The sequence below is a fragment of the Oncorhynchus gorbuscha genome, linkage group LG01 (genome assembly GCF_021184085.1).
Source record: "Oncorhynchus gorbuscha isolate QuinsamMale2020 ecotype Even-year linkage group LG01, OgorEven_v1.0, whole genome shotgun sequence".
Lineage (NCBI taxonomy): Eukaryota > Metazoa > Chordata > Actinopteri > Salmoniformes > Salmonidae > Oncorhynchus > Oncorhynchus gorbuscha.
The window spans coordinates 61,278,858-61,291,496 of NC_060173.1; the positions used below are offsets into that span (position 1 = coordinate 61,278,858).

Here is a 12,639-nt window from a genome sequence, read left to right on the forward strand (position 1 = left end):
CAACCCAGATGCAACTTTATTTCAAGCAACATAAATTGCATCCAGATAGCTTTCTGTGAATATTGGCTTTTAAGGTCAAATGTAATTGCAACTGGCCAAATGTAACCTACTTGTTGATGTTTTGCCCACTATAGGCCTAGGCCTACTCCATAGAAAGTCAAGTCAATTGTAACCTAAAGACATTGAGTTCCAAAAATTGTTAAGCTACACCATTTTACCCCTCTCCAAATTAATATTTATTCGGCTGATATTAACTTAAGCGCAGTGTTGTAAAAACGTGCAATGGCGAGCCTGCCAGTTGGAGCGCATGCAAGGAGAGCGAGCACCGGTCACTCCCCACCGCCAATGGCCTGCTCGCCCCAACCGGCTGCTCTGGGACTGCCTGTCAAGCCAAGCTCCTCGCGTCTACCGGCTCCCTTATCACTATATCCTCTCTACTCTACCTTTCTGAAGAAACAGCCTGGCGTTACGTCAGACCTGGGCAAAAACCGCAGGGCAAGCAAGTCGGAGTCTAAGGAGCTAGGCATTGCTGCCAAACCCGAGTTAAGGCTGCTCACTCACAGCACAGCGTTCAATGTCATTAAAAAGGAACACTTTTAAACCGCGGCAGCATGTGGTAAGTCAATTTTTCTCTGATTCGTTTTTCCAGCCGTTGGGATTTTTTTTTTACAGTTTTCACTCACATGACACTTTGACCAGTTGTCTCTAGCTGGCATAATTGCGCAAAAACTGCGGTAACACCGCGTGTTGGAGATTGTTCAAAAGTAGACTAACAAACGTTCAGCCACTTTGAAACCTACATGACATGATGATGAGGCACCCAAGCTTTTCAACAACCACTTGCAGAGATTTTTTCTTCATTTTTTAAATTTGATTCTTGATCATTTCAAAAACAAACATGCCTCATGCTCGAAATAGGAACCCTAGCCCCATCCCTGAGGTAACATGGGATACGGGATTGAAGGAGATGAACGAAACTTGGAAGGGAGCTATTGCCTGTCTCGGGGTGGCAGTCTTTTTCGTCATGACCATTGGGATCATATACTGGCAAGTGGTGGATCAGCCTAACAAGAACTGGATCCTAAAGGGGAGTTATAGCGGGCTTATCTGGGAGAGACGGACTCACTCTCTGGTCATACAGACACTGACAGAAGACAAGACCTACGTGGAGATTGACGTGGGCAACGTGGGGAACCCCGATATTGAAGTGCCGTTTGTCAGGAACCTGTGCTGGCTCAATAAGACGGAGTTCTGCTACACATGGGATTCGGTGGCGGACGTTAAAATCTCTTTGGAGGTGAATGAGGCGACGGAGACAGAGTGTTATAGCATGACATGGTCGCCGGTGCACTGTCATGTGGAGCTGAAGGTACGGGAACGGTTTCTCTCTCTCTATCTCTCTCTCTCTCTCTCTCTCTCTCTGAGTGTGTGGCATACACACAACCGGTTCAGCCTGTCAGACAGATATCAGACTATTCAGAGGCGTTTTATTCACATAAACCCATCAGGATATATTTTCCAAAATGGTCGTTTCCAAATCAATCAATTTACATACATAAGTGGCTTTTATGATGGTTGTCACACTTTTTATTCTTGTGTGTATTTGTCAGCACCTGTATATTTTACAAGAGTCTTTTCAATATTATGAGAAAGACCAAGGTCTTTGGTTGAAATGGGGTCCCGTTTTATCCTGCATATCTTATTCCAACATAGAGTTAGTTATTAGCCATCAAACCCCTCTGTCCACTTGTGACAACCAGCCCCATTGTGGGGTTGGTTGTCACACAGTATGGGGGTTGGTTGTCACAATGTTTGCTAGTAGCTTATTCCTTTTGTAACAGGAAATTAAGCAATATAGCATATAGCATATGATTTAACAACATTCTGCATTTTATCCCTTGATAATAACATGACATATTGAGTAAATTTGTGCATGTGAATGTCAATTTACGAGTGCTGTCATATTTTTGTTCTAAAAAATATGTGTGTGAGAGGGAGGCAAAGAAGTGAGCTCTCTATAGTACTAGCAAAAAAGATCTTAGGATTTATTGTAATGTCCCTGAACAATATGCCCAGCAAACCACAATTGGTTCTGTGAAAGTTCCCAGAACATTCGTTAGGTTGTGGCAAATGTTCTCGTAACACAAAAACTGTCAAAAAAACATTTTCCTGATGTTGCAAGAATGTTCCCAGAATGTTGTTCTCACATTTTGTTGCAGCAGTATGTTAATAATAATAACCCGGTCCAAAAAACATTACTGGTACATTGTGCTATTACATTACCTGGAAACCTAATGAGAACGTTTGGGTTCGGGGAATGTTATTTTGTGGTTGTTACATTTTAGGGAATGTTAGGACAACATTCCAAGGATATTTTAATTTAAATATTAATGTTTTTGGTATGTTGTCATCCTAATGATTTCTGGTCAAACAACATATGGAAGAGGGGTCTTAGAAAACAGTAGAGTATAGTTCAGTACAATACAGTACAGTAGACTAGAGTTCAGTACAATACAATAGAGTTCAGTACAGTACAGTACATTTGAGCACACTAGCGTAGAGTACAGTATGATTGACTGTATTGTACTATACTGTACTGTACTCTTTTGTACTGTACTAAACTGTGCTGTACTGTTCTCTACTGTGCTGTTCTGTGATGTCCAAACCTGTGAAACATAGATGTCTATGATTGGTACAGATTTCGTCCAGTCCGGGCTAAACCAATTTTGGTCTTGTTTGGAGGTGAAGCTCGTTAGAATAATAGCCAGTATATAGAATAATAACCACGCATACAAAGGACGATTCTACATTTTTACCATGAAGATAATGACATTCATTATTATGGATTTCTGTATTGTACAGAATCGGGACCAATGATGTCATTCTGTTACTGTCACGTTCTGACCTTAGTTCCTTTGTTTTGTCTTTGTTTTAGTATGGTCAGGGTGTGAGTTGGGGTGGGCAGTCTATTTTTGCTTTTCTATGTTGGTTTCTGTGTTCCGCCTAGTATGGTTCTCAATCAGAGGCAGGTGTCGTTAGTTGTCTCTGATTGAGAATCATACTTCGGTAGCCTTTTTCCACCTGTGTTTCGTGGGTGTTTATTTTCTGTCTTTGTGTATGTCGCCAGACAGGACTGTTTCGGTTTTGGTTCGTTCACTTTATTGTTTTTTGTATTTCAGTGTTCAGTTTGATTCATTAAATATTACATCATGAACACTTACCACGCTGCAAATTGGTCCTCCGATCCTTCTCACTACTCCTCCTCAGAAGAGGAGGACGAGAGCCATTACAGTTACCATCATTCTGTTACCATAGAATTGCCCACAATCAACACCAATTTGTTTTTATAATGGAGTTGATTATGACAACCACCCACCCAATGCTAATTAAGATGCTAGTTACCACATGACTTGACCTAGGAACTCAGAAATAGGTTTGAAATATATCTTTCCCTTTCCTCTTTTCAACGAACATAATTGTTCATGGCTACAGCTGCACCATCTACAGCTGCACCATCGAGAGCATCACTGCCTGGAATGGCAACTGCTCGGCCTCCGAGTGCAAGGCACTACAGAGGGTAGTGCGTACGACCCAGTACATCACTGGGGCCAAGCTTCCTGCCATCTAGGACCTATATATTAGGCAGTGTCAGAGGAAGGCCATAAAATTGTCAAAGACTCCAGCCACCCTAGTCATAGACTGTTCTCTCTGCTTCCGCAAGGCAAGAGGTACCGGACACCAAGTCGAGGTCCAAAAGGCTTCTTAATAGCTTCTACCCCCAAGCCATAAGACTCCTGAACAGCTCAAAGGGCTACCCCGACTGTTTGCACTGCCCCCCCCCCTCTTTTACGCTCTGTTTATTATTTATGCATAGTCAATTTACCTCTACATACATGTATATATTACCCCAATTACCTCGACTAACCGGTGTCCCCTAAAAATTTACTCTACCGGTACCCCTGGTATATTGCCTCGCTTGTTATGTTACTGCTGCTGTTTAATAATTTGTTACTTTGATTTTCTATTTTTTACTTAACACTTATTTAAATGTTTTCCTTAACTTAAAGCATGGTTGGTTAAGGGCTTGTAAGTAAGCATTTCACTGTAAGGTCTACACCTGTTGTAGTCGGTGCATGTGACAAATACAATTGGATTTGATTTGATACCCACATTTTCTTTCACTGTCACCTACGCTACTGTTCAAAAGTTTGTGTCTAATTTTGTTGTTTTTGTCCATTAAAATATAATAAAATTGATCAGAAATACAGCGTAGACATGGATATTGTTGTAAATGACTATTGTAGCTGGACACGGATGATTTTTAATGGAATATCTACATAGGCGTACAAAGGCCCAATATCAGCAACCATCACTCCTGTGTTCCAATGGCACGTTGTGTTAGCTAATCCAAATGTATAATTTTAAAATACTAATTGATAATTAGAAAACTCTTTTGTAATTATGTTAGCACAGCTGAAAACTGTTGTGCTAGTTAAAGAAGCAATAAAACTGTCCTTCTTTAGACTAGTTGAGTATCTGGAGCATCAGCATTTGTGGGTTCGATTACAGGCTCAAAATGGCCCGAAACAAAGGACTTTCTTCTGAAACTCGTAAGTCTATTCTTGTTTTGAGAATTGAAGGCTATCCCGTGTGAGAAATTGCCAAGAAACTGAAGATCTCGTACAACACTGTGTACTACACTGTGTACTACACTAACACTGTCTCTAACCAGAATAGAAAGATGAGTGTGACTCCCCGGTGCACAACTGAGCAAGAGGACAAGTACATTAGAGTGTCTAGTTTGAGAAACAGATGCCTCACAAGTCCTCAACTGGCAGCTTCATTAAGTAGTACCTGCAAAACACCAGTCTCAACGTCAACAGTGAAGAGGCGACTCCGGGATGCTGGACTTCTAAGCAGATATGCACAGAAAAAAGCCATATCTCAGACTGGCCAATAAAAAGAAAAGATTAAGATAGGAGAAATAACACAGTGCCTGGACCAAGGAAGATTGGAAAAAAGACAAATCTAAGACAAATATAAGTTTGAGGTGTTCGGATTACAAGATGAAAGAACAACATTCATGAGACGCAGAAAAAAATCAAAAAATGCTGAAGGGGTGCATGACACAATCTGTGAAGCATGGTGGAGGTCTGGGGGTGCTTTGGTGGTGGGAAAGTGGGAGATTTGTACAGGGTAAAAGGGATCTTGAAGAAGGAAGGCTATCACTCAATTTTGCAACGCCATGCCATACTCTGTGGCCGGCGCTAGAGCCAATTTCCTCCTACAACAGGACAATTACCCAAAGCACAGCTCCAAACTATGCAAGAACTATTTAGGGAAGAAGCAGTCAGCTGCTATTGTGTCTATAATGGAGTGGCCAGCACTGTCACTGGATCTCAACCCTATTGAGCTGTTGTGGGAGCAGCTTGACTGTATGGTATGTAAGAAGTGCCCATCAAGCCAATCCAACTTGTGGGAGGTGCTTCAGGAAGCTTGGGTTGAAATCTCTTCAGATTCCCTCAACAAATTGACAACTAGAATGCCAAAGATCTGCAAGGCTGTAATTGCTGCAAATGGAGGAACACAATTATTATTTCAATTAAAAATCATTATTTATAACATTGTCAACGTCTTGACTATATTTCCTATTCATTTTGCAACTCATTTCATGTATGTTTTCATGGATAACAAGGACATTTCTAAGTGACCCCAAACTTTTGAATGGGAGTGTATGAAAAACATTTATATCATGCTGACATAAATTAACCAGGTGGATGTGTTCTTTCAAAGAGTTCACATATTCAAACCTTAAAAAATAACACACAGAGCCATTTTGAGAGTAATTAGCACTGTGACAACTCCTGAGACAAATAACCCCAGTCTCCTCTATACTTTAATATTGTGCCTATTTTTCATAAATAACTGAATCTTTTGGATTGTGTGCACTAGGCCTACTGTTTGTAGCCTATTGTTTGTAGAAGTTTTGGGGGACTGACACATTAGTTAATTCATTGTTAAAATATACCCTGGAAACAGTTTCATTTGTGACTTGTTTCAGCATGTCACGGGTCACTACTCTAGAGGAGATCTGCATGGAGGAATGGGCCAAACTACCAGCAACAGTGTGTGAAAACCTTGTGAAGACTTACAGAAAATGTTTGATCTCTGTCATTGCCAACAAAGGGTATATAACAAAGTATTGAGATAAACTTTTGTTATTATTTTCCACCATAATTTTCAAATAAATTCATTAAAAATCCTACAATGTGATTTTCTGGATTTTTTTCCTCATTTTGTCTGTCATAGATGAAGTGTACCTATGATGAAAATTACAGGCCTCTCATCTTTTTAAGTGGGAGAACTTGCACAATTGGTGGCTGACTAAATACTTTTTTGCCCCACTGTATACAGGTAAGATAGTCTCGCTAGCTACATTTTCAGATATTACACATTTCTAATTTTGACAGAAAGTGGTTTCATTTCAAGCTAAATTGTACTGTTAGCCATCTAGCTGACGTTAGCTGGCTGGCTCCCTAGCTAACGTTACGTGTACTATATTATTATTCGTATCCCAGAGCCGTTTGCTTGGCTAGTTAGAGCCTATTGTTAGCTAGCTGTGGCTGGCTTCCTAGCTAACATTACGTGTATGATATTATTATTCGTATCCCAGAGCCGTTTGCTTGGCTAGTTAGAGCCTAATGTTAGCTAGCTGCCTGGCTGGCTCGCTAGCTAACATTACGTATATGATGTTATTATTTGTTTCTCAGAGCCATTTGCTTTACTTGTTAGCCTAATGTTAGCTAACTAACATTGAATCTAGTTGGTTATCTTCCATCTGATTCATGCAGGGTAGTAACGACATTATTTGGCTCTATGTTCATTGTTGTTTAACTAGCTAACTAGCTGGCTGGCACGCTAGCTAACGCTACGTGATGTGTATGATCTTACACTTTATTTACCTAGCTAGGTTCATTGTTTACCTAGCTAGCTAGCTACATGTCTTAACAAAAGACTCCACTATGCACCTAACCATTTCAGGTTAGTTTGTAAATTAAATCTGAGTATGCCAGAGCCCCTAATAACTGATGAATTTATGTATGTGTAACACCCATTGAATATGGCCAGTGTCAGTAAACGTCGGAAAAAAGCGTAATGCAATTGTTGCCAGCAGAGCTGGTTAGGCTGTTTTCATGTTATCCAGAGGTAAACAAATCATCGGCCAGAGCATCAAGTCTGCGTTCCGAACACTCCGACAGCGAAACGAGATGGGTGGGGCTAAAGCTTAAGAGGGTGTGAATGATGCTGAATGGTTGTAGACAAAGAAGAGCTCTTCACTAGGTACCAAAACTTTCAAAGGCCATTTTCTCAAAAGTGAGTTTACAAGTTTATCAACTTTCAAAGCAGAGTTACTTCCCCATTGTTCCTAAAAAAATGCATTGTATGATATACCATTTCTCTTTTTTTATCCAATGTAAAAAAACACAATTTCAAATGTTGCTACATAAGACCAATTTGAGCCAGTTGGTCACATTTATACTAGACATTTGTATTATTTGGTTGAACTTGAGAACATTTGAATCAGATGTCCAGTGCACGTACGATGTACAGACATGGTTGTGGAAGGGAAGCAGGATCTTGAACGTCCAGTCTGCTTTGTCATGGCACTGGGTTCTAAGACCACATAATTACTTTCCTTCTATCCCTCTTGCTGCCTAATGATTAAACACTTAACAATTCGGTTGTTTTGAAAGTTTAATCCTTGTATTGGTACATTCCCTGGCATACATCTGTTGTCCCGTGTCATTTGGGGATTCCAGTGGCTTCATATCCTAAAAGATGGTCATTTCATAAGTCCCAAATCCTAGCACGTGTGTGAGAGAAATTACAAGATTATGTTATAATGCTGTTATTGCATCAAATGGTTGTTTTATGCAACAGAATAAGGGGTTGTTAGAGCACTCATCTAGAGCACTCAATCGATTCACTTTATATGTGTGTGTTGTCTTGATCTGCTCCCTTATTAATAAACTAAATCTTTATTCACTTAAGTATAACTCTGACTTGTGTGATAAGTTTGTCTCTCCTCATTTGATAGTAAAGAAAGTAACTGTCACACGTGTCTCAGGTGACCGCCTGGCACTTGTATAAATTCCTGGCACGGAGCGGAAAATACTTTGGAGGAAAAGCAGAATGAACATCATAGAGGCTAGGGTGAAAGACTACAAATGTGGCGTGATGGGGTTTACGTGGACATATTTTCTTCTTTAGGCTACAGTAAAGCAGTGAAGTGGAGATAGATTCAAGTGCCACATTTGAATTCATGTGGAATCATATTGCCGGCCAGCAGACCATTGTTCTCTGCACATTTGAAGGAAACGTTATGTAATATTGTAGGCCTGTCATTTTTCATTTGATTCAATGTCACATGCCATTATTATTCCACATAATTCACCAACTTTACTATAAGTGGAATATTGATCAGGTATATATATATTTTTAATTTAACCTAATTTTGATGCTCAAAAATTACAAAACACAGTCGCTTACAGCACTATAGTACTTATCACAATTGGATTAGAGTATGTAATGAGAATGTGAAGTGCAATATTTTGCCAGTGACACTGTAAAGAGGATGCGATGAATTTGACAGTAACTTACAGGAAGAAAAGTGTCAAGTAGGTTACTGTATTTTATATTGCAGTAAATCTACTGTAATCTAAATACATTATCAAAGCAAGTACTGTGTAATTACACACAGTACGATACCAAACAATTGCATGTATTATACTGTAAAAAATTAAATGCTACTGTAATCATAACTGAATGAATGAAATTCATTGAGGGGAGGGGTTTGTATTTCACAATATTTTACATAGGATTGGTGTAAGCAGGTTGGCAGGTTGGCTGCTAGGTAATGCGTTTATGAATATTTGGTGTTTTATATTACTTGCACTACTAGAGGCCTTAACAAAGGCTTCCAAAATGGCAGAGACTACAGGGCAAAACAGACCAAAAAGAAATGGCAAAATGTTCAACCATTTAAGGCTTAAAGGCCCAATGCAGCCATTTTTATATACATTTTAAGTCATTTCTGTGTAACAATTAAGTAGATTACTGTAATAGTTTTCCATTCAAAAGGTTAAAAAATGATCATAAATAGCTTTTTCGCAACAACTTTTTCTCTCTTTGTTATTGGTTTATTAGCTATTTTAGAAGCCAAAACCCCACCCATTCAAAACATGCTGGTTATATACACTGAGTGTACTTAACATTAGGAACACCTGCTCTTTCCATGACAAAGACTGACCAGGTTATTGCAGGTGAAAGGTTATTGCAGGTGAATATGATCCCTTATTGATGTCAGCTGTTAAATCCACTTCAATCAGTGTAGATGAAGGGGAGGAAACAGGTTAAAGAATAACTTTTAAGCCTTGAGACATGGATTGTGTATGTGTTGTATCCAGAGGGTGAATTGACAAGACAACATATTTAAATGCCTTTGAACGGGGTATGGTAGTAGGTGCCAGGCGCACCAGTTTGAGTGTGTCAAGAACTACAATGCTGCTGTGGTTTTCACGCTCAGCAGTTTCCCGTATCAAGAATGGTCTATCATCCAAAGGACATAACACTGATCATATTTGTTCACACTTTTACAGTGTTAGTTTCATCAGCTGTAAAATGTTTCACAGTATTTTACTGTTGATGATACACCAAATTACTCTATAAATGACAGTTTTACGTCACAGCGTACAGTTAAGTCAAGTGGATATAGCGATCACTATAATTAAGATTTCATTGGATACATTTGTTGTAAAATTGTTCTGACAGGTTACACCTAAGTGTATCCTGACCAACTGGCCCTCCAAATACACCTCCGCTGTCTTCAAACAGAATCTCAGCGATCACTGCCTCATTGCCTTGTATCCGCTACGGGCCCACAGTCAAACGACCACCCCTCATCACTGTCAAACGCTCCCTAAAACACTTCTGCGAGCAGGCCTTTCTAATCGACCTGGCCCGGGTATCCTGGAAGGATATTGACCTCATCCCGTCAGTTGAGGATGCCTGGTTATTCTTTAAAAGTAAATTCCTCACCATCTTAGATAAGCATGCTCCGTTAAAAAAATGCATAACGAAGAACAGATATAGCCCTTGGTTCACTCCAGACCTGACTGCCCTCGACCAGCACAAAAACATCCTGTGGCGGACTGCAATAGCATCGAATAGTCCCCGCGATATGCAGCTGTTCAGAGAAGTCAGGAGCCAATACATGCAGTCAGTCAGGAAAGCAAAGGCCAGCTTTTTCAAGCAGAAATTTGCATCCTATAGCTCTAACTCCAAAAAGTTCTGGGACACTGTAAAGTCCATGGAGAACAAGAGCACCTCCTCCCAGCTGCCCACTGCACTGAGGCTAGGTAACACGGTCACCACTGATAAATCCATGATAATCGAAAACTTCAACAAGCATTTCTCAACGGCTGGCCATGCCTTCCTCCTGGCTACTCCAACCTCGGCCAACAGCTCCCCCCCCCCGCGCAGCTACTCGCCCAAGCCTCCCCAGCTTCTCCTTTACCCAAATCCAGATAGCAGACGTTCTGAAAGAGCTGCAAAACCTGGACCCGTACAAATCAGCTGGTCTTGACAATCTGGACCCTCTATTTCTGAAACTCTCCGCCGCCATTGTCGCAACCCCTATTACCAGCCTGTTCAACCTCTCTTTCATATCGTCTGAGATCCCCAAGGATTGGAAAGCTGCCGCAGTCATCCCCCTCTTCAAAGGGGAAGACACCCTGGACCCAAACTGTTACGGACCTATATCCATCCTGCCCTGCCTATCTAAGGTCTTCGAAAGCCTAGTCAACAAACAGATCACTGACCATCTCGAATCCCACCATACCTTCTCCGCTGTGCAATCTGGTTTCCGAGCCGGTCACGGGTGCACATCAGCCACGCTCAAGGTACTAAACGATATCATAACCGCCATCGATAAAAGACAGTACTGTGCAGCCGTCTTCATCGACCTGGCCAAGGCTTTCGACTTTTGTCAATCACCATATTCTTATCGGCAGACTCAGTAGCCTCGGTTTTTCTAATGACTGCCTTGCCTGGTTCACCAACTACTTTGCAGACAGAGTTCAGTGTGTCAAATCGGAGGGCATGTTGTCCAGTCCTCTGGCAGTCTCTATGGGGGTGCCACAGGGTTCAATTCTCGGGCCGATTCTTTTCTCTGTATATATCAATGATGTTGCTCTTGCTGCGGGCGATTCCCCGATTCACCTCTACACAGACGACAACATTCTGTATACTTCTGGCCCTTCCTTGGACACTGTGCTATCTAACCTCCAAACGAGCTTCAATGCCATACGACACTCCTTCTGTGGCCTCCAACTGCTCTTAAACGCTAGTAAAACCAAATTAATGCTTTTCAACCGTTCGCTGCCTGCACCCGCACGCCCGACTAGCATCACCACTCTGGATGGTTCCGACCTAGAATATGTGGACTTCTATAAGTACCTAGGTGTCTGGCTAGACTGTAAACTCTCCTTCCAGTCTCATATCAAACATCTCCAATCTAAAATCAAATCTAGAGTCGGCTTTCTATTCTGCATCAAAGCCTCCTTCACTTACGCCGCCAAACTTACCCTAGTAAACTGACTATCCTACCGATCCTCGACTTTGGCGATGTCATCTACAAAATAGCTTTCAATACTCTACTCAGCAAACTGGATGCAGTTTATCACAGTGCCATCCGTTTTGTTACTAAAGCACCTTATACCACCCACCACTGCGACCTGTATGCTCCAGTCGGCTGGTCCTCGCTACATATTCGTCGCCAGACCCACTGGCTCCAGGTCATCTACAAGTCCATGCTAGGTAAAGCTCCGCCTTATCTCAGTTCACTAGTCACGATGGCAACACCCACCCGTAGCACGGGCTCCAGCAGGTGTATCTCACTGATCATCCCTAAAGCCAACACCTCATTTGGCCGCCTTTCCTTCCAGTTCCCTGCTGCCTGTGACTGGAACGAATTGCAAAAATCGCTGAAGTTGGAGACTTTTATCTCCCTCACCAACTTTAAACATCTGCTATCTGAGCAGCTAACCGATCGCTGCAGCTGTACATAGTCTATCGGTAAATAGCCCACCCAATTTACCTACCTCATCCCCATACTGTTTTTATTTATGTACTTTTCTGCTCTTTTGCACACCAGTATATCTTCCTGCACATGACCATCTGATAATTTATCACTCCAGTGTTAATCTGCTAAATTGTAATTATTCGCCTACCTGCTCATGCCTTTTGCACACAATGTACTGTATATAAACTCTTTTAAAAAATGTGCTACTGTGTTATTAACTTGTTTATTGTTTACTCCATGTGTAACTCTGTGTTGTCTGTTCACATTGCTATGTTTTATCTTGGCCAGGTCGCAGTTGTAAATGATAACTTGTTCTCAACTAGCCTACCTGGTTAAATAAAGGTGAAATAAAAAAATTAAAAAAGTGTTTTCCAGATATGGCAGATTTGTCTGGATAATTTGTTGAGAATTTCTGCAGCATCTACGTATTACACCTCTCTTGGCCGTATGAAATCAAAAAGAGCTACTTGTGATTATTATTAATATATTTATTTAAA

General features: G+C 41.0%; 1 protein-coding gene across 1 annotated transcript in view; it reads left to right on the top strand.

Moving 5' to 3' along the window:
- Positions 1-349: 349 nt before the first annotated feature.
- The window catches only part of si:ch211-236l14.4 (SITS-binding protein), a 77,082-nt gene continuing 64,792 nt past the window's right edge, over positions 350-12,639 (top strand). Inside the window, exon 1 of the mRNA XM_046365127.1 lies at positions 350-1,369. Coding sequence (XP_046221083.1) covers positions 899-1,369 — 471 coding nt within the window. The 5' untranslated portion in view covers positions 350-898. The remainder of the gene's footprint in view (positions 1,370-12,639) is intronic.